The 27128-nt window shown below is 37.1% G+C and overlaps 1 protein-coding gene across 1 annotated transcript; it reads left to right on the top strand.

Annotated features, from left to right (window-relative positions):
• On the top strand, window positions 1-27128 carry LOC140311571 (regulator of G-protein signaling 8-like). Its single transcript, XM_072388963.1, has 5 exons — window positions 1-250; window positions 16403-16513; window positions 18333-18394; window positions 23085-23251; window positions 23711-27128. Exons 2-5 carry the CDS (start codon window positions 16413-16415, stop codon window positions 23903-23905), a joined length of 525 nt encoding a protein of 174 aa, XP_072245064.1. The 5' UTR covers window positions 1-250; window positions 16403-16412; the 3' UTR covers window positions 23906-27128.

Genomic DNA, 27128 nt, shown 5'->3' with positions numbered 1-27128 from the left:
CTGCTTCTATCCATCTCGGCTGCTCTCTCTCCCCCTACAATTTCACACCAATGAGAGTGCTGCATGTAGCTCCCACTCACTGGCATCAGAAACACGAGATATCTTCAGTCCTGAGCTGTACAATTGCATAGAAATACACAGCACTGGGCAGACAGAGGCTGCGTCTTGCCAAAACGCACTTTGGGGATAGACAGTGATAAATAAGAAGGGGAGAAAGAGTCCAGCTGATCTCTCACACACCAGGCTCAAGGTAAAGGATCCATATTAATTTACTGGATGACAGAGTTATGTAATTCTGCTGTGAACACTGAGCTCTATACATTATCCTTGTCTCTGTTGTTCTTAATGGTTCAAAGGACTAATTAATACTGGTAGCTTTGACTGAAAGATAGCTGTTTATTTAGAAGTGATTCGATGCCTTTGTGGCAAATATTGAAAATAGTTGTAAAACTACAACAGTTCTGGTGAATTACCTGTCATCCATCCGCATGTCCAAATTCCTACCTAAGTGATTGTTAATTAACGCATGCTTTCAGTACCATTTCCTGTGAAAACTCCTGAATTGTAGTTTACACCCTCCCACTTTCCCCCCCTTGATGCTGGTTGCTCTGAGGTCTTTTCAGTCCAGTAAATGTCACTCACTAGGGCTGTCAAAGATGGAGTAAGGCTTTGAAGCCCACACAAGTGCCACCTAAGGGTAAGGTGTTTTCAAACCCTTACTTAATAGCTATATGGCTCAGTTATGGCCCTGTCTACTCCTCCTTGGCCTATCCTTGCCAATTGCCTATGCTTGACCATAATACATAAGGGGTCAATATACCTGACTTACAATTCTACCCACCTTTCCACCACACACCGAAGGGAGCAGCCCATCGACTGATAAATTTCACTCGATCTTATAGGAACATCTGAAATTAGTTTAACCTCTCTAACAATGTGATGGTGGCACGTAATGTGCTAAAATTATATGGTATACCAACAGAAAGTAGACTTGTTAATTTGAATGTACACAGATTCTCTTGCTCAGTTGAGGGAGGTAACAAACTCAACGTGAGTGAAGGAAGTGACTGTGGCATGAAGGTGTGGTGCAGAATAAACAGAAGACCAGACTCACCCATGTCCAAATCTTGTCCCATTTCCCTATTCTTTAGTATTTTTTTTGGATGTTGGTTTTTCCATATCCAGTCACTGTTTGGTCAGAGTTTGGTAGGTTAGGCCAACGTAAAGGTCAAGGACCGATTTAATTTCTGTTGTACTTTCAAAGTAAGATTCTTCGACCCTTTCACAGAAGCTGTGAGCCTGAGAGCATGGGGCAGGACTCGTCGCCCTGGCAACCACGCAGGCAGCTCTGACTGACAGACGTGACATGAGCACATCTTTTTTACATGCTTCAGTCAATGAAGGAGAAGCTTGTTGCTTCCTGTGGTACTGGGAATGTTATTTTAAAGCATTGTGCATGTTAAGAAGTTTTGCTCATTTATGGAAGGATTTTGAAATAATAAATTAGGCTTATATTAATCTAAACAGGGTCCATATCCAATGTATTAATTTTTTAGATTAATCCAGGTCACTGAACTTATTTTTATAGGATTTTTAAAAAAAATGTGTATTTCAACTTTCCAAGTCACTGACTGCCTTTGGAGTGAAGATCACTAACACTCTGTCCATCAGTATAGTAAATATTAAACTACTGCAAAAGCTAGGTTTAGCAAAAATACTGGCAAGAGATGAAAATGTCTACCCTGGCTCTGTCTCTGGTAAACCAACCTATCTACCCTCTAAAGCGCACTGCTAAACATACCCTATCTCTACTACTACCAATTGCACAACTGCTGGTCTTTTGAACTACATCATAACGTCAATATAGATTCGTCCAGCCCTATTTATACAGATTGCAGTATTTATTACTTGTATACACTCACGTCAGTACATATCATCTCAGTATTAATTTCTCTTGCTTCCAAACGTTGCTTCCAAATTCTTCCAAATGTTTATTCTTGCTCTTCCTAGTGCTTACTTTTATTTGTCTTATACCAAGTGTGTTCCTGATGTTTATTCTATGATTGTCCACTTAAGTGAAGTCTTTGCCTTTTGTTTTTTTTCCGAATGATGACGAGTTACCAACAGCTATTAACAGCTGTTAAATGTTGCAAAATGTTCGATAGTGACAATTAAAGAATTCTACTCTATTCTAACTCATAAAGTTTTAATTAAGCAGCGTTAGAGATGATGCAGTAACTACTATGTTGCCTTTAAATGTGAGTTGCTGTTCTGATGTGAGATGTACATGCTCAGATGAGGTTTGTGCCTGCGCTGTAACGAACCAACCCTCCCCCATCACTTATCCTGCAAAGATATTGAAAACGCAGATCCTTCTTTGATTGCAAATGTGTGTTGCTTCAATGTACCTGGTCTCCAAAATCAACTTTAACTAACTTAATTCTTAACCAATGTTCTTGAAATGTTGTTTCTAATAAATAAGAGCAATTAGATATCATGCTCATTACTATTTGGAATTCAATTGGGATGCTGGGATCGGATCTATTATAACTTGATAGCCATAGCTTTGTGTGGGATTAGAACTATATAAGCCTCTGTGAGATCCTCTAAATATGCTAAATCTGTGCCAACTGGTTGTCTGACACTTCATATGCACACGTACATATAAAGAACCTGTTTTCCTCCCTAAAACATATCTATGAGGTGTGGTGTATCCGTGGCAGTACAGTTGCATTGTAAAAAGAATATATTTTTGCCCTCACCATGATTGTTTGCTAGTTCTATCAAAGAAATGTTAACTTCAAAGCCAACCAGGAAGTGACTAAAGTGTTTTAGCGAAGCATTGTCATGTTATTGATGGAACGTATGTTAGCCTTGATCACACATTCAACAAAGAATCATAGTTAATAGCGCTGTGTTTAACTACTAACCACCACATCCCCCCCATCTCCTTCCCCCTTATGAAGACTTTCTGACATCTTATACAAAAGAATTAATGTGACTGATGTGTAAACGCTTCCTCGCTTCTTTGGACCTTACTGTCCAGCATGCTGTTATTAATTACACTAGGGTATGAACACAGTTATGAACGTTACAATTGGGGGATGTGCTGATATAAAGTGCATATCCATAAACACAATCTTAAAAATTGCTTATGAAATTAAATGAAAAAATATTTTATCCCAAAGGGAAATTATATTATACTGTATTAGCTCAGCTATTTTAGTTTCATATTTAGTAGTCATTGTTGTTAAGAAGTTAATGTTTTTTTCACAGAGTAGATTAGACATGCCACTACCTAATTCAATCAAGGTTTTAGAATCTCCATTGAACCACTGCGTTTCCACATCTCACAACAGACAGCAAATCACATTAGATTGTGACAGCAGTGTTCATAATTACCCTACATCCATCTGAACAAAAGTATTTTCCTCCAAAATGTGCAATATACCAAATATAGCAATACATTTTTGTGCAAATTTTCAGGTAAGAAAACACCAGATGTGAGTGTTTTGGAGGGATGTCCTGGCTCAGTGTTTTCAGCTGTGCATTAAATGTGGATTATTTTGTTCAAATCTAATCAAGGAGAGTCCTTGTGCAAGAGTTGTGTGGAGTAAATGTTGTGACCTTTGCTGTTCTTCATTTATTTATTTTCTCTTTATGTTTCCCTGCTGCCCCATCAGTTAACATCAAATAGATTAACAATTTAAAGAAAATTCATAATCCTGGCACTATCTGATATCCCACTAAATTTATTTGCTCATACACTCTAGTTGTATAAGAATGTAATTCTAACTCTTATCCCAGATATTTCCTCTATGCAAGTGCATTACAATCAAGGTAATGCAATTTTGGACATGTGCACAACATGTGTGTGTTTTCATCAGGATTTCTGTTTGGTAGAAAGTGGATTACATGAAAACTGTTTACGTCCATGTCTGGGGATTATCCAGAGTAACTAGAACATTTACTTTTGAGCAACATTTTACCCTCGATTCATATAAATGATGCAGATAGCTAAAATCGGCATAGCCAAATACCTGTATAGGCAAATTAGTGCTAAGGCCAGAGAAGAAAAGAAGAGGATATGTATATCTTATATATAGAAAACTATTTTAAAAGATTAATTAATTATTTGATGCCACCATGGTTGCTTCATACAATGGTTCAAGTAAGTTAAAAACTGCACTACTATCTCAGCAGTATATGAGGTCTGTGTGTGCCTATTACATTCATATGACAACAGTAAATCCCACTAAAAAGAAAACCTTTTAGTAGTAACAACCCTCAGAGTGAAGCCTCTTTCAAAACAAATCCCTGGAACAAACTGATTACATAAAAGGCTAAAGGCGGGATGAACGATAACAGGCATACACTCCGTTTGTAGCATCGAGCAATTAAATGTGCAAATAATAGAGTGCTCTGGCATCCTAGCCAATAGACCTACTTTAGAAAAAGGAAAAAAAGCCCAAAGAGCAGTACAAAAATCAAATATCTATCATATCAATCAGCTATACTTACCTTAGCTCAAACCTCCCTCTTCTTAAATATCTTGCATGAATTAGAATTGTATCTTTTCCTGATTGCATTGATTAGCCAAACATAAACCGCAATGAAAACAATGTCACCAATGAATTCTTACTGTGCATTTAGTGTAACATTTGCACTAATGAGAGATTTAACAGGTCAATACAAAAGCTCATTCTCCCCACTTACATCACATCATGTTCGGATTTTGCCAACAGTAAATGACAATGTCTAATTTTAGCAAAATGTTCTCTGGTAGCTAATGCAAGTCACTGGTTTGCCCTTATCATCCTGGGCATGCATGTGCTTTTAATAGTCCTGTCCAGCCAGTGACAGGCAAATTAATTTGAGCCTAATCTGAGTTAGCTGTGACACAGATACTATGTCAAAGACTGCAAGGCCTTGTTTGCCATCCTATTATGCTTCAAACGGGTGACAGTGGTAAACACAACAAGTAGCAGAATTAGGTTTAGTGAAAGAGTAGATGTCTGTTAGATAATACCACCACAGTATGTAAAGATTTCAAAAAGCAGCGACTTGTTGTTGTGACTTTAAAGCTTGATAGTTACAGCTGAGGCAATTATTTTAAAAGAAATATGTCAAATTGGATTGTTTTAATGTCATAGTGACACAGTTTTGCTTTTTCTATTGACTTTTCTTATCATTAGACAATATACTCATCAGCCAGCTGGTCAATAGGCCTTTGCAACTGAAACAGCTTTGTAGTATTATTAGGTTCAACATAAATAAGCCCTCTGATTGGTTAAAAGGTTAACAAGCTAGCAAAAGAAGCTGCCGACAAATCGCTAAGAGGTTTCCACACCCAGGACAGATAGAAAAACCCAGTGAAAATGAGTCTCAAATAAATCGATCCCACATCAGAAACAAGTCTCTCTGTGCAAGACTGAAACAAAAAATTTAAAGCACCTCTAGGCTGGACACAAAATTATGAACATAGTAACATTTGTAGAGCAGATCTGAAATCTAGGCTGCAGTGACAAACAATGTATTGTGCTCATACAAGGTCTCTGCAGTCCATTTGTATTCTTTTGGAGATTAACTGATAAACTGCTGGAGCTTGTGAACTGGATGTGGATTATATTGCCACACAATAAATAGATAGATAGGGCCTGCATAGCAGGGGAGTGACATTAATCTAACTGAACATGAGTGGGCCTTTTCTGGGTAGAAAGTAGATGAAAATAGCATCGGAACGTTATGTGCCGAAAAGCCCCTGGGCAGTTTTATCCCAGGTTGACTCCTGAAGTGAGTAATGAGCTCAGGTGTCCTCACAGGAGGTCTCAGAGGAGTTGTGAACATGATTCACTATATGCAACTTTTGAATCCCAGATTTGAGAGTTTTCATATAATTTGTCTCTGGACTCATTGCTATAGTTTATTTTTACAAGTAGTGTTGGTTTTTTTCTGTATTTTTGATGATTACGTTGAAGATAACATAACTGGCGAGTACTATCACTGTTGTTGAAATATTTTTAAGGACAATACAAATTACAAGAAAACACACAAAGACATAATTACAGGCTTTTTTTTAATCAATATGATGTTTTACTTTAGTGTAAATCGGTCACCAGAATCACTTTTTTTCATTTTCATTTATTTATTTCACCGATATTATAAAATACCAGTCGACATAAAAAACAGCAGGGAGGTGCACTTTTGCTGCCATATCGGGCTTCCCAACAATGTCAAAACAGCTTTACATGCAACTGCTACTCACAGCCTTAACTATATATAGCACCCCTTTTATTTCGCCCTGAAACGCCATAAGAATGGTGACATTTTGGTCATCATGTAAACATAAGTTTTGCAAAGCAGACCTAAAAAAAACTCCAGCAGATAGTGGAAAACGTATGCTCTGTAAGTAAACCAAATCAGAAAAAATTACCTTTGAACAGTAAATAACTTGAGTTTATACACTCACATTAGATTCATAGCATCATTAATCACTGACTATTTCCCTCCACAATGTGTATATTCCTGAAAGGACCGGCACTTGGAAATACGAAAATAAATGGGGAAAAAATGGGGAAAAAGGCTTAATTCCTTTAAAGAAGTTTAATAAAATTTGCGTTTTGTGGAATCTACAGAGCCTGGTAGTGAGGAAACATATATCTAAGGCCATATTCTACTACAGTGACTGGATTTGACATAAGTTCCCTCATAGTTTTGAGTCATTTCATTTAAGTGTATACACAGAATTTGCATTGTAGACCAGTCTTTCCACTAAGCATCACAGTTTGCACGCAAGGAAATTAAGCTTCTCTTTGTTTACTGTAGATGTGAGCTCCCCTGAAAATGTCAATTTGTACAAATTTCAAAGGTTTTTAAATCATTGAAAAGGCTGATAAAACCATTCATTAAGTGTAGCCTCATAAACCAGCCTGAACTCATGAAAACACATTTTAGTAATGCACCAGGTTTATGACACGTCCTCACTTTATTGGACACAATGTCCTGTGAAAGAATGACACTCTCCTGAAATTTTACTCTAACCATTTAGCTTGCAATGTTAGTGGCATAAAATACATGCAAAAAGCTTAGAATGCATTTAAAATGATACACAAAGAGTGTCAGAAATGGTCTGATATTTTAATCAATGCCAGGATAACATGTGGGGAAAGAAATTCAATTTAAAATACTCCTCTCGCTGCTCTCCTTACAAATCCCACTGCTGTGTTCTTCTTAGATTTTGAGTAAATTAGATTCAAAGCAATATTTTCTCCTCAATTTATGGTTTTATAAAAAGAAAGTATACACTTTTATAGTATACAAAATTCTAAACAAATATCTTTAGAATCTACTGCAAAATAATAATAACAAAAATTTGGGGGTGTGATTTGCTTCCCACAAATATAGCAAAAAAGAAGATTAACATTGGAGCATGTGCTGGGTGCCAAGTGATTTAACCCCCAATTGCATTATCTGAGTGTGTTAGTCTGGCTATCAGAGCGTTGATAATGTGGAAGTTTGGTCAAACCAGCATGTAGCAGGTCTGATCTGACTAATGCAATATTTAGCTGATTCTCTAGTGTCATATAAACAGACTTCCTACAACGAGTCTTTAAGAATCCTGTGTGTTTATCACTGAAAAAGTCTCTGGATCAGAGTATCACTAAGCAGCTCCTCAAGGCAAAGTGTGTGGTGAATCACCCTGTCCACAGACCTGCTTGAGCCACCAGGGCACAGACATCTTTGAAAATGGAAATAAACCCCAAATCAGCGATGGTTTCTCCTTCTGTTGTTGCTAAAAGTAGCAACATATCAGATGGTCCTATACATATTTCTGGAAGCAGCAAGCTTCCACTCTCCGGGCAGAGCACGTATACACACAAACAAACACACAAGTGCAAGAACACAGTTGTGCGCCTGTGACTGAAGTCCCAAATCTGACAACTTGGCAGCAGAGTGGAAACGGACATGCGCTTACTTGCCAAAGCTGAACTACTGTTAGTCACCCTTGATAACTCCTCGTCTGAGTCAGAGTGCATCTTAATAAGCCTGAAAACAACAGAATCTGACTCATAGAATAAATATAGAGCAAAAGCTAGAGAATTTTCACTGCTTTTGCAAATTTGGCAGTGATTATACATACATTTGAAAGATATCCAGTTCTCCATTATGAGTGCAATTCTGTAGTTTTTAATCAGTACACCATCATTTTCTAAGAAACAAGAAGTTGACAAAATGAGGTTAAAGCTGTCAAAGGGAAAACACCTGAATCACAGGCAGAGATAAGAGTAGCAAATTACTGTTTCCGTGTGGGCAAGGAGCAGAGAGGCTGGTGCTGAGCGATTGAGCTAATTAACAAGCTCAATGAGTCATTAATAATGGACATGTGGAAGACGTTTAGTGTCTGGATTTCAGGGTCTATAGGGAGGAAGAACAGGTCAGCTCAGTCTCATGGTACAAATTGAAATCATTATATTCCTGCAGGTGTACACAAATTGTGAATTTTCTTTCTGTCATCCAGCATGAATTTTAGAATAATGAAAATCCGTCGGAAGTTTCCCCCGTGCCTGCAACACATTTGTATCTTTTGCAGATGAGGCAGAACTACATTTCTAACACGTGGCAACCCTGACCATGTAAGTGAAATATCTAACTCTAAACTGAACGATCATTAAGTTAGCAAAACTGACATTTAAAAGACAATAAAGTTTATCAAGAAACTCCTGTTCACCTGTATGAGTCCAACAATCCAGGCTCCTCATACATACACCCCTTTCTGACCAAAGCAGTTCCATGTATATGGCTACAGTCAGCCGCTAAAAAAATTAAAAATCTGCTTTTTCCACAGTCAGAGAGCCTCAATCGAGCCATGTCATTCCATCTCTTTAAACCGCTCTTCTGTGAACCTCATGCTTGTTATTCTTAATTCTTTTCACCTCATATGAGCATGAAGGTCTCTGCTAATCTCGAAGTTCTCCTGAGCCAGTGACCTATGGATTAAAAAGCTTTGATATATTATCAAAAGCTAAATAATAAGTTAAAGTTGTAACCCAACACATACAAATGAAACTTGTGAAATGCAAAAATGAAACTGATTGGGCTAGAATATCTTATTCCGAATTGTTTTCCTTTGTATCTATTCAGTGTAATTCATTTTATTTGTCAAATGCTAATTCACAATTAAAATTCAAAATCCAAATTAGTTTATTCATATGTCGCCAAATCATAAAAAGAATTGCATAGCTGCGGAAACCAATGGATTGCATAAAATAATCTCCTCAATTCAATCCCCCACTCAATCAGTCATGCTGTAGGACACGAAACTTCTGTCAGACTCTTACGCAGGTACAGTTATACTGGAAGAAATAACACTTAAAGAAGAGTTTCACAGTTGTCAGAATATGCTTGTTTGTATTTGTACCACATTGTACCACATTAGGCTGAGAATATGCGTGCTTTGAATTACATTTACGCATGTACTCCTACCTGAGGAGGTCTGCATTTCATAACAAAATCATTTATTGTGCTCGCCTTCTAAAACAATACAATTACACATAAGTAAGACACATTCTAAAGGTGACCTGTAGAGGCAATGTACAGGTAAATGTGCTCAGATATACAACATTCTTTTTTAATCTAGGGGAATCAAATAACATCTACAGCCTACAATTACGTAGCTGTCTCTTTTTCTGCAGTGATCTTAACATCAACCATCCACTTATTTCTTTGTCATGTCCATGTTAGTTGTTAACATCCTGTTCATCTATAATTCTGTGTGGCCTGGGTTTTGGACAATGACAACATTTTCTTTTTAGGAAATGAGCAGCATGATACTAATGCAGCACAGTGCTTTTCACTGGATACAAATGGAACCTGTTATAAATGAGTACAGTGAAAGACACTAAAAGTTTTATTTGACAAGTACTATTTTTGTTTGCACCAAGCAAGAACAAGAGCAGGGAAGATAGTCTTTTAACTTAAGAGATGACCTGACACCAGCATGCACTCTCTTTTTACAGCAAAGCCAACTCCACAGGGAGTTTATGGACCTGGGCATCCATGCATATGTAGTCATCCTGTGTATAGTATTAATCTTTAACCAATGCTGTCCTCCAACAGACACGTAGATTATGTATTTTTACATAAACAAATATATATATATATATTGTTTTCCTGTAGAGACAGCTTATTTTGATGTGAACTTGCACTGTATTCATCAGTCTAATCCATTCGAACAACTGTTTGATAGTGTTATTTACACACATCTACAATGTAGAACAGTGTTTGTTGTTTCTTGTCAGAAATGAGGACATGGAGAGAGATCTGAAAGCCTGCATTGCACCAAGTTAGGTAACATCAAAGATATTCATAGACACGCACACATTAACGCAACTTCCAGGACCCAGGTTTTCACCTCTTAATTTACCAACCCTGTCAGGCATCTCAGATAGAGGAGGTTGAGCGGATGTTGCCTGTACTTTTAGATTAATGAGGAATACTCGTGTATATCTGAGACATTGGAGTGCTGTTGCTGTTTTTAGCCTATTTCCTCCAGGAGCTGCTGGCCTTGCTGCATGGCTGAATAGAACATGCACTGCTTCCTCCTGACTACATGGATTTGTCAGGGATTTTTATAAATAGCTCAGCAGCACGTGTCTGCAGCATACCCCAGACTAAGAATGTAGCCCTCAAAAGCCATGGAGATAGTGACTTGTCAGAACAGGGGAGGAGATGGGAGAAGACGGATGGAGAGATGCCTTTTATTATTTACAATTTGATATACACTAAACAGAGTCATTATTATCTCTCCACCACATCTTTCCTCTTATGACAATAATAATGACATAATCTCTTCCCATGATGACAGTATCTAATACCCCCTGTTACTTTTTAATCAACCATAATTGAGGATACCCACCTATATGTCTGACATCAAGATGTGTTAGAGCAGCACAGCAAACATCATAGATTTGGAATAAATGCATTAAAAACTGTGGGATTGATAAATTTGTCCAGGTTCATTGCGGGGACAGGACTTGTCACATCACCCTGGCACCAGATTAAAAATGAATCTATGCAAAATTAAGTAAACAGTGTGAGAGAGTGAACCCAAACATAACACTTTTCTAAATCTAACAAACTAACTGTAGTTCAAACAAAAATTAATGCCATTGATACATGTCAAGTCTAAAATGAATATGAAACTGTCTACAACTATAACTGAAACTATAATATAAGTGAAAGAAAAGAGAGCTAAACAAACTGAAAACATAAAGGTACCATGACTTCAGGAAAGTCCTTGGATTTATATGACCCCTGCCACCTCTCAAGGACTCAGGTCAGCTGATCCAGTCCAGAGTCCAGACTAAACCTGGAGAAGCAGAATTTAGCTGTTATGCTGCAAACAAGTGGAACAAACTGCACCAAATGTAGACATTTTTAAATCCAGGTTAAATACATTTCTTTTCTCATGTGTCTATGCATGAAATCTGCACGATATCTTTTAACTTATCTAGAATGTTGCTTGTTTTTAATGATTTTGATTTCACTTTATTGATTTTTCTTCTGACCTGACTTGACTCTTAAGGCTTAGTCAGTTTTGTGGGTCTTTCAGTCTCAAAAGTAACGTGACAGACAGGCTACCCTTGGTACACTGTGGCAAAGGAGGTTAAAAAGAGCTTAAAAAAACAGTGTGACCACTTGATAAAAATAAAGCCATCAGGGAACGGGGTAAAAACCACATAAGCTCCTTTTACCCTATATTTGTGCACCACGTTTCGCGAAAAATTAAGACAGTGCTGTACATTTCATTATTTTAAGGGGAGAATAAATTGTAAATCAGAATATTTGTTGAACAAAAAAAAAAAAAAAGAAAATCATTATTTGATTGGATGCCTGAGACAAAAATCCTGATGAAATGTGTCTGCTGACCAGTGCATAACTATTTATATATACCATATGTACACATTTGTATCCCCATTAGCAAAGTGATGAGGGCTAATTTTACGTAACCCCATCATTACACTTTTGTAATGACCCTTAAATTGTTTGAAATAGAGTAAAAACTGTGACCCATCCTCAATAAATGTGGCTTAAACTTAATATAGCAACGATTTTCTCAAAACTATAACATTTAGGAATTATCTAACATGGACAGCTGATTTGTTTTATGAGAAATAATGACCAAACTTAAACATTAAGCGGTAGAAACTCTCGTTTTGCTTTAATTTAGCTCGCATAGAATTAGAAAATGAATTACAATGAAGTGTCAGATATGAATGAATGTTTCAAATTATATTTGATTACAGGGCTTAAAGACAATACATCTTAAGTTAAGCTGTAAACTGAAATGATGTGATACTGAAATAGATCTGTATGCATGCTACTTATGATAAGGGATCAACTCCATCAACTATGTCACTTTGATCGTCCATCCATCACTGGAGTTCGGCCATAATAATAGTTTTTTTTCTGAAGCTTTTGATTAGTTCTAAATTGAGCTATTTTAAGATATATCTTGTCATGTGCAGGGGGAGATTATATGATAATGTCAACAGCTATACTACAGCTAATTAGAGCTTTTTTAAACTACCGTCTTTAGGTTCAGTAACACATTTTATAATATGCAAATTAATATCTGTTTCAGCCTTTATTTTAGCCTGTTTTCTTTTGATTAAGTGGTTGTGGTGCTTCTATTATCATTCTATCAGAAATTTATCCGAGCAACTTTCTTTTATAACCTTCTTGGGAACTGAAGTAAAACTCAGCCCTCACGAATGACTGTAGTTGGTTCAAAATACATACTTAGTCTGCTAAACTTAGATTATCTGTCTATTATTTTTGCCATCCTTTCTGAAAATAACTATTCATTAAGAAATGGAGTGCAACTTGAGATTGTGACTCATGTAGAGAGCATGCAAACCATCTTGTAATTAATTGCCTCTGATACATAACATGTGTCATCTCTTCTGTTCAACTGGGACAAGTTGTAGAGTGTTCTGAGAAGCATATTTGTTCGGATGGAAAAGTTGATTTCGTGTTTTCATCTGTGAAGATATATTTACTCAACTGACTCGCCTCGCACTCCTGATGGCAAAGCAGACTCAAAAGCAATTTTCATTAATACGCAGTACCAGATACACAATTAGTCCAGTCCAAAGAAAAATGTTCTTTCCCACACACAGGTAGCTCATCAGAACATCCTGTCACATGTAAATGGAGAGCACAAAGTGACATTTTATAAAGCATTGGAATTCATTTGGTGGATAAAGCTCATTAATAGTAGCAAATGGCTTTCAGCTGGGTAAAGAGCAGTACATTTTATGCAATGTTCCCAATTCAAAGCCCCAGCATCAAAACAATCCATTGCTTCAATTCTTCAACTGTGATATCATCAAAGAGAAGGGGATGCCCCTCAGAAATACTGAAATAGGGTTTTCTTTTACCATCAGTGAGCAAATAAAAATCAATGAATAGATGACCTAAATAAGTTGCTTTAGTCACTCTAAAGCTTGTTGTTGTTTATGATTATTCTGGTGACCTGTATGTAACAGACCTGCTTCAAAAGCCAAGGAAACATTGTGTATACAGCTTGGTTTAAAATAAATACTTAAAACCGAGTACATTTTCTACAGCAGCGCTTTTTACTGCAGTCTTCCGAACTCTGCTGGAGCCACTGTTGCCAGATCTTTAGACAGAAACAAGCAACCAGTTCTTTAACAAAGAAGACGAGCCAAAAAACTCTGGAGCTTAAAGCATGCATCAATAAGCAACATAGTGGCAGCAGTTCTCATGTAAACTGTGCTAGTATTTAATAGTGCAATTATGGCGTTTACACATCTGTAATGGATGGATGATGTGACCAAGACCAATCCATGATTCATTTCCTGCCTTGGATGTGCAAGTGCTTTTATATTGCTGGGCTCTCGCCAGTACATTTCCATGTCTCAGGATGTACAAAGTGTTGAATTAGCTACTTCTAACGTTTGTGTTGTTCAATTCAATTCAATTCAATTGTATTTATATAGCGCCAAATTACAACAATTGTCATCTCAAGGCACTTAAATAATATAGTCCAATTCAAGCCAATTGGAATTAAATTCATTGTAATCATAATCTAATTCATTCATATAGAGCCAATTCAAAAAATAATATCCTAGCTAAGGAAACCAACAGATTGCACCGAAACTTGTCTTCAGTCCGATCTCCCATCCTGAGCCTGAGGCGACTGTGGAAAGGAACGACTCCCTTTTAACAGGAAGAAACCTCTGGCAGAACCAGACTCAGGAAGGGTGGCCATTCGCCTCGACCAGCTGGGGTTTGAGAAGAAGGGTTTGTTCAGTTTGGCTTAAAGATAGGCTGTTTCATTTGCACTGAGAGATCCTTTGACAGCATCCTGAGGGTCCGCAGCGAAGAATTCTACACTTGAAATAAACTGTAGACCATAACTATCAATGAAACAAATTGTTAGCAACGTGTCTAATTGCATTTCACTGCCTGAAATTGAATGTTAAGTGTTAAGTAATAAGTGTCATTCCCACATTTTTCTTCCTTTCATTCCTGGATACGAGTACCCCAAAAATAAATGTTGAGGGTCTAACATTTGAAGTTCCATTTCATTATACAACAATGACTTGAACGACTAAACGACTATGACAGAAAATGCTAAATAAAACGTCACTTTACGTTCAAAATCAAATCTTGGAAGCGCTCAATGGCAGACTTAGTAATGGAATACTCTTTTTCTCTGCAAAACAGACCTACTTTTGTAGAAATGTGTGGCTTTATAACCGTGCCCCATCTGGCGTGACCCATGTGTCCCAGAGGCAGAACAGTGACAAATAGTACATGACAGCAGCAGTGTACAAATGAGTTAGGACAGATGAGAAATGGGAGTATAGCTGATTTCAGTGCTTTGAAATCCTTGCTTGATAGAAGTGTGATTATTTGGATCTTTAACATCACAGCTGATACAAAACGGCTTTTCTTGATGGTCCCTTTTCATTTAGGGCGGTCTCCAAAAAGTACAAAATATAAGGAATTATCTATTCATATTGTTAAATAAACCCAACCAGTATATATTTCAGTCATTCTACTCTGTTTGATCATTGTTGACTAGTACAGCGCTTTTAATTTGGTCTTTTCAGAAAAGTTTCTTGAAGTAGAAATTGGAGTGTATATATATATGTGTGATGCTGGTAAAAAAAAAAAAAAAACACAAGATAAGATATAAGAAATGGATTTTTTCTATACATGTAAGACTGTATGGACCTTGTCAGGAAAGGTATCCAGGATGTCTGAAGCTTCACTGTGAGCTAAGCTGAGCCTTACTGTCTTAACTTGTCTGTATATGGAGTGGCACCTGTTTTCCACATTCAGTTCTGTCTCATCCAATCAGTTGGCTTAACCTTTTTCTTTCTGCATTAGTTTATTCAGCAGGTTTCCTTTAAATATTTAATAACGAATGCATAATAACATCTAAGGGAGTAGACTGAATGCACGAGCCAGAACACATGATGTGCCAATCTGGTTTGACAGCTAAACATGAAACGGTGATGAAACTAAAATCTCTCTGTATTCTTGTCACCCGGCATCATTTTTTAAAGTAATGTCTCTCAGTAGATGTCTCCTGCATGTTTCCTGTCTTTTATTGAGTGACTCATCAGCCGATAAGACAGAATAAGATTATTAATGCATGATATGCTAAAAGAGAGTGAGTCATAACGCAAACCATCATTTTCTCCTTACCCAATCAAGTATCCATCTGACTGTAATCAGTTATTTTAATTGCTGAACCTAACCAAACATCCGCTGAGCATAAAACAAGTACAAAGTTAAGAACATACCTCAAATACCACACCCTTTCAACCCCCAAATGCAAACTACTGCAAACTACCTAATCAGACAATCACTCCTTTTGTGAAAGTTTAATGAAATGCCATTTGACTGCTGTCCTTGGTGCAGTTATTTTAGTGATTTGTTTCTATGACAACGATGTTATATCTCACAATTGCAGGGGGAGCCAAAGAGAAAACATTTTGTCAAATTCTTCAGTGTTACTTTAAGGCGAATTTCACAAACTTCCTTGAAACAATGTTGTATGTGCAACCAAAAGAAACACTAAACTGCAGTATGTTGTTAATGTTGTTGAACATCCATACTGTTCCTATTGTCCTGAGGGTTAACGTTAATGCAGCACCACACAGTTCCTGAGGGTTCCATTGATTTTAAATCAGTTTTGGTTTCACGTTCTTCCACTTGTACTTGAATGATCGCAACCCTTTGTTCTGGGGAGGTGGAGGACTTGTTTCTCTTTGTACATGTGAGGGTAATAAAGTGTGATCTATGTGCAGAACAGAAGACGATCAAAAGAACATTATTAAGTAAAAGTGTGCTTTTTCAACAGGCTCTGCACAATGAAGACCAGACTAGGCTGCCTGTCCAAGAAATCAGACTCCTACAATGACTTTTCTGAATTCCTGCCTCCTGCTCATGAGACCACAGCCAGGTGTCTGAAGTGAGTCTGCCAGATGTTTATGTGACTGTAATTTCATATCAATTTGAAAATGAACCTCCTGTTGTGTAAAGTGACCATAGAAGGTAGATGAGACATAAGATGTAGGATTGTTTGTTTAATTTTTCAGTATCTTCGTCAGAATTCTTGTGTCATTTATTCCTCATGTGAAACTGCCTGCTCACAACACGTCATTTTTTCATCATTCCAAACACTTTCATGAAACAATTTTACGAATTTTTGTCTCTTAATTTAACTCTTTGAACTTTTTCACAACAAATTAGGAATAATTTTGTACCCTTAACTAAAAGTGACTTTGGCATTAAGAAAATATTGTTTTAAACTGTAGCTGCCTAAAGTCTTGCCATTGTGAATGTGATATATTAGAGACCATACCCGTTTGCAGTTAATGTCATTAATACTTTAACTTTATTTATTACGCTATTAATTTTAGTCAAGCAAACCTAAAACATCTTAAAATACTTCAATTAAACAATCAGTACAACTAATTCCATGCAATATAACCCTGTGAGGTAATGTAACTCTATTTATGTAATGAACTTTAATTGAGAAACTTATGACATTGGTTTCAGATATGAATACTGTAATATTTAGCTTCATCCACAAAGCTAAAGAAGTAAAAAAAAAACACTGATGCCTAATCCCCGAGATTCACTACTTACGAAAGTTAAGGAAAGGTTAGCTGGTGCTGTCATCATTCTCTAAACGTAACCAGATATTTCAGGTAATTGTCTTTGGAGCCAAAGATAAACAATTGAAAGTCACCACAGAGCTTCAATCTATAAATCAAAAAACGACCAACCAGGCCAGAAATCTGGGTGTAGTGATGGACTCAGACCTAAATTTGGACAAACACATTAAGGCAATAACAAAGTCAGCCTACTATGACCTTAAGAATATATCAAGGCTAAAAGATCTGATGTCTCAGCAGGACCTGGAAAAACTAGTCCATTCATTCATCTTTAGTAGGCTTGATTATTGTAATAGCATCTTTACAGGTCTGCCTAAAAAGTCAGTTAGACAACTGCAGCTCATCCAGAACTCAGCTGCTCGAGTCCTCACTAAGACCAAAAAAGTGGAGCACATCAGTCCAGCTCTGAAGTCTTTACACTGGCTGCCTGTCCATCAGAGGATAGACTTTAAAGTTCTGATGCTGGTCTATAAAGCTCTGAATGGTCAAGGACCAAAATACATCAGTGACCTCCTGACCCACTATGAACCTTCCAGACCCCTCAGGTCATCTAGATCCGGTTTTTATCAGTTCCCAGAGTCAAAACCAGACATGGAGAAGCTGCATTCAGCTTCTATGCTCCACATGTCTGGAACAAACTCCCAGAAAGCCTCAGATCAGCTGAAACACTCAGTGTATTTAAGTCTAGGTTGAAGAAACATCTATTTTCAGCTGCATTTGAATAAGCTTGAGTTTCAAAACGGAATCATGTTTTAACTATTGACTTTATCTTTCATATATATAATTTTTTCTGATTTTATCTATTGTTCTTATTTCCTTCTTTTGTTTAAATTTTAAATCATGCTTTTTATTTCTTCTGTTTTAATGTCTCTGTGAAGCACTTTGAATCACCTTGTTGTTGAATTGTGCTATACAAATAAACTTGCCTTGCCTTGCCTTGCCTTACAGCCTTGGAAGGAAGAACCACTTTGAGTTGAAGATAAATCATGCATTAAATTCAGCTGCCTGTCAATAATACATTCAGTACCATCTTGTGTTAAAAATGCATGAAAGGACAGCAGTTGGTTAACATCTTAATCAGGCAGTTGCCTTTGGCTGTCTCTCCAACAGACTGTCAACGGATGAGGTTGTACGATGGTCTGAGTCATTTGATCACCTTCTCTCTCACAAATGTAAGTGAACCCTTTTTCTGTTTTTCAAGGGAAAAGTTCCTTTCAGCCATTTTAAAAGAAATTGAAGGCCATCTTAATGGAGCAGGAAAAAAGTCCTGTTCTTTTTTCAATAGTTTCTATTTTCTCTCTGTACTTGCAAAGTCAACTGTCCCCCTTTCAAGCCCACCTTATGTAAGATTCCCATTTGTGATTTATGGGGGCTTCTTACCACATAATGAGTCACGTACTTCTTTCACCCTCCCCTTAGACAAACCCACACTGGGACAAACTTACCCAGTCATATCCATCTGCACAGACAGGTCATGTGTTATCTTTTAACAAGCTAGATGAAGTATCATCTATGACCTCAAACTCATTTAACTGACGGATTAAAGAGAAAACCAAGTGTATTTAGAGCATGTAAATTTTAGGAGATTGAAGTCGAATCCTATTCAAACAGATTCCTGCCCTCTTGCCTTTTAAGGTCAGATTCCTGAACTTTGCCTTTAGATTAATTTACTTATATAATGTGAACAAAACCCATTTTTAAGAGATACACATTTTTTGAGGTGATGAATCAAAATATCCAGGTTAGGTTTATGTTGAAATTTGACCCGGATAAGTGGGAGCTAAAACAATAGTATGAAAAGTTTAGTGATACCTTGAATATTTATGACAACTGTTTGATATTTTATCATAACAGCGCTTTGTCTCACTGTTCCTATGCAATGGTATAGAGTTCATTACTCAAGCTATAATTTACTATCTTCACCATTCTGCCAGATGCAAATTATATTTAAAAAACTACGAGAATTTGCCTCACTATTCCATCAAGGATGATTAGTGAGGATATTTTCAGAGCATTATTAAGAGTTCGCTGACTCTGTTTTCTTAATCATTTCAGTAATTTTTTCCAGATGTTTTTGACATTTGCACATTTTTTACAGGATTTGAGGATCCCTGCAATATATTTTCATTATTACTATTAACCTGAGACTTTAAATGACTTGATTTTTCAAACCTGAAATTGGGTTAATCAGTGCTAGTTTAACCATTTTTGATGGACTATGCAGTTTTTGCAGTTGTGACCAGTTGTCTAACCTGTTCTGCTTTGGTACCCTGTTGTTTGAAAAAAAAAAATCTTGCCTCCGAGAGATTTTAGGGATTCTGGGCTTGGGAGGGAATCCAAGTCAAAATCTCAAGAAAATCTGGTACATTTTAATAACTCTAAGAATACAAAATTATTAGTGTTTTCATCAAAGCGATTAACTCATCATAATGAGCCCCATGCCAGCAAAGTGGTTGGTGAAAATCATCCTGTTTTGTTTGGACTGAGGTTATGATATAACACACTGGTTGGACACATCAACAGTAGAAAAATAATGTTACCCAGAGAAAGCAGGAAGACCGTTACAGAGGCAAGAATAGATCTTTCCCAGGCGGAGAGTCTATGACACACCTGCACATCCTGTTTCAGTTGACCAAGCATTCGAGAAGTTCACCACAACATGTACATGGGCACACACACACTTTTATACATTACATAACTAATGACAATACTATGCCAGCATAGAACCGAATGTTCCCTTGGCAGAATGTTGCATTCGCACAAGCCTAATTTTATTGAAAAGGATTAAATGTTCATCACACCTGACTGCAGTGTAGAGTCATTCTTCAGTCCATTAAGCTGATTCCCGGGAGCCTAACCTGCCCTTACTGACAGCTTTTACAAGCTTGGTTGGTAAAGATGACTGTAAAGCTGTCAAAGACAGATCTTTGCTTTTCATACTACATCAGGGTTACAGTTTGGATCTCAGCTTTGATGCTTCCAAATTACCACAAAGTCAATGCAGAATATCCACTGGGTGCCTCAGCCTCAGCTGCATTGTTCTTATTTTTCTAAGCTGTATCGATTGTACTGATGTATTTACAAAAATCTTTAGTCTCTGGACTGTATCATCAGTTCATTAAACAGCAGCGTAATCATGCCTCTCTTGTGGTGAATCTTCCTGCTAACTTGCTTGTAAACACATCTGAATACTGGCCTCAACTCAGGCTTCACCTATACTTCTCTGACAGCCTGACAGTACTATTAGATGGCACGAGAAAAAGTTAATAATTGTATTAGTATGAAAAAAAACCAAGCAGTTAAAATGCATATAAAACACATTAGTCTGACCAATATCCCAAGCTAACGCAATAAAATAATATGACTTAAGTTATCCTTTCATGTATATGCTTAGCTATACTCAATTGGGCAGAAGTGTGCATATTTTTGTAACATAAGTTTTTATTAGTACAGCCAAATTACTAATAAAGCTTCCCTCATTCACACTATTTTCTGCTTATTTTATGTCAGAACTTATGATTGGAAATCAGACCATGAAGAATATGTGCTGATTCGTGGTCACTCAAAGCATTTTCAGACAGTCGCTCTGCTCTAACATAACATAAAACAGATTTTATCATCATAGAATAATCTAACAATACCAGAATGAAAATAACTTAAAAGTAATATATGTGTAGTTTATTTGGCTGAACTTCTATGTGGTGATGGTCTCCCACGGAGAAAGTTAGAAACAGCAGACACAGTTCACACCATCGTAACATCAGACATATTTCAACCAATAACTTGAATCGGAGAATATCAACAATTAAAGGGAAGTTCAATTAGGTCCAATTAGGTGGCCCAACTCAACTCAGAAAAACATATAACCATGCCGACTCTCTGAATATTCCCAGACTGTTAACCACTGCTTTCATAATACTCAAGTCTAACCTTCAACATAATCATGATGCCTATCCTGTCTTCCTTTTCTCTTGGACTTTTCAAATGAAAAGTAGCAAAAATTGTACAAAATCTTTACTATCTCTAAATGGCACCTGAGTGTTAGGTGGGGAAGGGATGAAATATAGTTGTTATTATGTTTTTATTAATTCAACAAACTGTATTTCAGTTGAGCAAATGTTTCATGATAAAAACTGTAGCAAATCAAAAGATAGAAATTATATCAATAACTGTAGAGGCATAGAGAGCACTTTATTTGAGAGCTTGTCCATGTGGTAAGTACAGATAATTGTCAAACTGTTCATTTAGCATGACTGACCACTTCAAACACTTGACCAGAAACTCCAGTAATGAATTTGACTAACGGTACAGGAAATATTTAACTGTAAATTGATGGTCCTGCACAAACTCTGATTCATGTGCATATGCAACATTTTCTGTAGACGCTATTTAAACCTTATAGCAACCATCCGTCGATCCATTCATTCATCCATGTTCAATGGCATAACTGGGACCGTGTTAGGAGGGGGTAACATTCTGAGTAAGGATCCCCTCCCCAGATCTCCATCTAAAGCCTCTAAAATCATTGAGGAATATATTAGTAGGTAGTTTCTTGCCCAACTACACTCCAACATGTATGCTGTAGACTACCACGCATACCTTCCAAGCTACAGTTGCCTGGAAGACTTTCACAAGGCATCTTGACTAGATGTCTAAACCATCTCAACTATCTGGAGTGCAGCAACTCTAGTCTGTGCTTCCCCCAGATGACCGAGCTACTTGCCCTGTCCCTAATGGTGAGGCCAGCCACCCTTTGGAGAGTTAGGGTTATTTACTGTCCCATTGTTTTGGACACTACTCACAGCTAATGACCATTCATAAGGCTTGGAACTTAGATCTACTCATGAACTTACAGCTTCACATTATGGTCTGTTGTGGGTAAGCTCTCTATTCTTTATGACAGACGACAACTATATTTAACTAAGAACCCTGGCCTCAGACAAGGAAATGCTTAATCTCGCTTGGCCTGGCCGATTCACAGCAGCAAACCCTCAATGTGCGCTGGAGGTTTCTGCTTGATGAGGCCAATATGACCATGTTATCTGCAAAAGGCAAAAATGCAATCCTCCACTACTTGGCTTTGCTTTGGATTTCTGTCCGTGGTTATGAATAGAACCTGTAACAAAGAGCAGTGTTTAGTGTCCTAAACCAAGCGCTTGTCCGGGACAAAAAACAAGTAGCTTGCTCTGAATTCCAGGTTTAACTACCTGGCTACACTCTTACCTCCACCTGACATAGACTTTCCCAAGGAGACTGACAAGCATGATCTCCTGTAGTTGGAACATTTCCACTTATCTACACTTTTAAAAAGAGGAACACTTTGATTTTGAAGCTTTTCGTTTGGCCAGCACTTATTTTGGGATGTTTTCCAACAGCAGACTGGTGTTTATTCCATGTGTGGCCTTGTGCCCATGTAGTTCAAATGATTGCATGTTTCTGTATGAGCAATGTGAGGTAAATAGCACAAATGATAGGGATGGAAATAACATGTCAACATGATACAAGCTCATAGAAAAACATGCCCTTCCTCGGTTAATCGTAAGCACATTAATTCATCATTAATCTTCACTGATGAAAACAAAAAAAATAAATCTCTTTGTGGGAGTATTTGGTAATGATTTGTTTGTGTTCTTACAATGAGACCATTTCCTGCTTTCTTAGTGTGTGTTCATTGGAAAAATATCAACATAGGATGAGCGATACTATCACTTATCACATGAGCAATTTACTTTGTATGAAAACGAGAGGGAATAAATTGCACGGAAGAGGAAACGCTCAGCTGCGGTATCGTGCTTGTCATATGTTTTTGTTTGGTTTTACTTCTCCTTTTTAACCATCACATTATTCATGTGTTCTTTCCAGATGGGCTGGCTGCATTCAGGACGTTTCTCAAGTCTGAGTTCAGCGATGAGAATATTGAATTTTGGATGGCCTGCGAGGAGTACAAAAAGATCAAGAGCTCAACTAAGCTTGTGTCAAAAGCAAACAAGATATTTAAGGAGTTCATTGAGGTTCAGTCACCAAGAGAGGTGTGTTTGTGTGACTGCTGTCAGTGCATTTATTTGCTGATGGCTTAAACATCAAAATATATATATAAAAGTAATAGTTTTCATTTCAAGGCTTATTTAAGGCCACACCATAATGAAATGCTCTATGAAACTGATTGCCAAGAGTGTTCCAGCTGGACAAAAGACTTCAAGGAACAAGACACCATCAAAACTGTCATGTTGTTGTCAGGACCTTTTCTTTTCTGTATTCCCAGTGTTGCAATTATTCTTTCATATTGGCAATGTTATTTCTCCGTTGCTGGCCAAGAATGATTGCAAAAGTTTAGCATCCTACTCAAAATAGCTAAAAGTCACAAGTTTTTTTTTTTAAATTAGCTGTTACCATCTATGTTTTATAATGCAGAGTTCAAATGTTCTTTAAAACCACATGTGGAAGTATGTATAAAAATGATGTGTTCTTTGCCTCCCTTGTCCAAACAGGTAAACATTGACTATCGCACCAGGGAAAAGACTAAGCAGAGCCTGACAGATCCCTCCCCAACCAGTCTCAACGAGGTCCAAGGTAAAATCTACAGCCTCATGGAGAAGGACTCCTACCCACGATTTCTCAGGTCCAAGATGTACCAGGATATGGTCAACAGGGCACATGCGCAAGGCCAGCGGAGATCGGTCTGACCAAATCCGAAGAGCACAGTGGACATAAAACAGGACCTATACACTGTAGATCATTAATTAACCCTTTGACACCATCTCTTAATACTGTGAATCGACAAGGGTGGGGTGACATGCTCGATTGTTTCCTTTGTCAACACCAGCTCCATGCATGCAATCCCTTTAGATAAGACATGTCTCTGGACTGCACTGTAAAGTGAGGAGATTACTGAATGATAAAAAAAACATCCAAATGAAGTTATCATATCTTGCAGTAATTATGTTTATCACAATATCTCCCATTTCTGCTCATGTTCTAAAAACTATGAAAGATAGTTACTGCTACACAAAGGTGCTCCACTGCACTTTTTTTAATCTTTGTTTGATTAGGTGTTGGCATTAACAAACAGCTGTAGGGAAAGGTCTAGGTTTGTGTTAAAATGGATTTAATGGATACTTCTGTTGTGTGCACTATGTCAATCAAACACGTAAAGTTGTACACTTACTGGAAAAACAAAATCACGAAATATAGTCAGGATTATCACACTGGCTGCTGCATTTTGCAATTATTTACATTTTGTAGCACATCCTACCGGTCATTTCATACCACAGAGAAGACCGTTATTTAATGTGGATAAACACCAAACAATGCAACGACACAGTTGATCAGTGCTTGATTAAAATCTACTGGTGTTAGCTAGTGAACTAAGATTTACTGTCTCCACTGGCACAGTAAACGCATCCTCATCCTAACCACCGAAAATGGGATGATGGTTTCTGCCCTCGCCCCTTGTAGTTAATAGAGAATACAAAGGTATGTCACGCCATGTTGCATGTTGGGACAGGATCAGCGTCTTATAAGGAACAGTTTTACCTTTCCTGCTTTTGGTAACATTAGAACCTGGTTTGATTTTCTGTAGAATGTGTTCATAATTGTCAAATGGCAGAGAAGGAAAGCTTGAGACTGGAAAAAAGAGGAAAGGGAGCTCAATGCGGAAACATTTTATTGTACTGCCAAGAAAGAAGAAGATAAACATCATAGGTCCTCTACACTGGATTACTGAACTACGTACCTCTGCTCACATTCCTGCACATTGCAAACTTGGATTGTGGACTTTGCATGACTTTAAAAGTTAAAAATGGCTGTAAGATTTGCTAACTTATAAAGCCAGTGTTGCACCTAATCTGATCCACTGGAAAACTCAACCATCAATTTTTGACCCATGTATTAAAGCAAACATTTTACTTTTTTTGTTCATTTTATGCAGTCATAGACAGGGTTTCATCAGTCACGATATTTACTGTATACACATGTTTAAAACATAAGATGTTCAGAAGCAATTCTATATGTTTAGTTGCAATTGGCTGAGACGTGATTTTATGATATAGTTCTACAGTGTGTAGAACAACTAGATAGTAATGGTTATCTTAGTATGCAAAATCCCTGCATATAATGGACTGTCTCAGGATTAAGAGATCCTTAAATACAGTGTTTAAACAAACCCGAAATTTGAGACAGCTCGACATCAACTTCACATTCTTAATATGGTAACAAGTGAGACTTTTTATATTAAATCCAGGTGCTGCCCACTGGAATATCTTTAATTATTACCTCACAGTAATGTTTTAGGCACAAATAAAGCTGTTTTGATAAAGAGCAGTCATGCTTGAAATGTCACTGTGAGGTAATAAATAAATATTCCTGAGAGCATTTATCCACAGTTGGATGTTTTCAAACACTTTAGGTTGAGAATTGTTACTTATCTTTTTCACCTGTTATGAGTCATTGATATATATCAACTGGGTGCTCATATTTACTGCTTCTTACATTACTTTTTCAGTGTAAACATACTTCTGCACTCAAAATAATAGAAGTATACACAGATACTATGTTGTCACTACCAGCGATCTGACACACAACAAAGGTTTTTGTTAAGGAAATTCAATATTAACAGTGGCCTCCTATTATGCATATTTCCTCCATTTCTGGACATTGTGGTTATATGTCACCACTCTTCCTCCTTTTGCTCACATACTATTACTATGGCAACGGGGGTTGCTGTCACAGTGAAACATACAGTAGGTAACTATGGGTCAAACCAAGCTGCTTGAGCAAATGACAGACTGGGCTGTTTATAGAACAATCTCATTACAGCAGATGTTTGGAGTGTTTTGACCGTAAAACTGGAAAAACCCACATCAAACCTGTGGTTTGGAATGAATATTTTTCACTGATAAACATGCATTCTCTCATTCTGCAGTGTATATGCATTCACAATGGAAGGTGGTTGATTTTTCTCTGTACGCTTTATTTTCCTATTCACTTTACAGTTATTCAACTCGAAGAGATTTATTTGTGCTTTGCAATTTGTTTGTATATTTAGAAAAGTGTATCCACATAATTCTGTATCATTTTAGTGCTCAACTCTGCCACCATCTTACTTTCTCTGTCAACTAGAGCCTCTAGGAAAGTGACTGGAACTGTTGTGATAGTTTGTGTGTTTACAACAAAGTGAGTGAGAACTTAATATCTGCAGTCGTGCCAAAATAATACGTTTTGCTTAAATATTGATATTACATAATCCTATGTGTTGTAAATCATTGCAGGTATCCTATGTGATATTAAATGTGGAGTATTGAGCAACATTTGATTTCTTTTACGTTCAGATTGCTAAGAAATGAAGATGTCATTATTTAACTTTTTTGATATTGTTTAAGATTCATCACATTATTATTGATTGTAATTTTTACTCCAGCCACAATCATTAACAGGACTCTGATTATTTGTACTGATTAGCAAGCAAGTTTGACGCAATGCATCATTATTTCAGAATGTGGAAGTACTGATGGGAAATGAATACAAATACTGTAAAACCACGTGGAAAATTTAGTGGATTCCAGAACTAAAATGATGAATTATGCTTTCTAATCAGCAGTCAGCACTCTGTTTAACTGAATATGAAACACTAATACCCAATCCTGTTTGTGCTGCACTGAAAGAGTCAATCCGATGCCCAGAATGCCCATGACTTTATTTTGTCTTTCATGTTATAGAAATTACAGCAAAAAAACACAAGTTTTTTGCATGGCGAGCATTTGCACACCTGTGGATGGGCTGATGGAAATACCTTTCTTTACATGCATGTGTACCATATTGGCCAACCTGTTTAAGCATAACATATTACCATATGTGGTATGTTACTGTGTTCCATATGAATGTAACCTCCTTCATTTTGATTAAAAATTA

Source organism: Leuresthes tenuis, unplaced genomic scaffold (assembly GCF_036924035.1).
Source record: "Leuresthes tenuis unplaced genomic scaffold, fLeuTen1.0.hap1 SCAF_7, whole genome shotgun sequence".
Lineage (NCBI taxonomy): Eukaryota > Metazoa > Chordata > Actinopteri > Atheriniformes > Atherinopsidae > Leuresthes > Leuresthes tenuis.
Note: the sequence above shows the minus strand (reverse complement) of the source record. Positions and strands in the feature narration are given on the sequence as shown.

What these genes read in the sequence shown, in the direction of transcription:
- LOC140311571 (XM_072388963.1), top strand. Translation starts at nt 16,413, where the DNA reads ATGAAGACCAGACTAGGCTGCCTGTCCAAGAAATCAGACTCCTACAAT. An exon ending in ACCACAGCCAGGTGTCTGAA is followed by an intron (nt 16,514 to 18,332) that starts GTGAGTCTGCCA and finishes TCTCTCCAACAG; the next exon opens with ACTGTCAACGGATGAGGTTG. An exon ending in TCACCTTCTCTCTCACAAAT is followed by an intron (nt 18,395 to 23,084) that starts GTAAGTGAACCC and finishes TGTTCTTTCCAG; the next exon opens with ATGGGCTGGCTGCATTCAGG.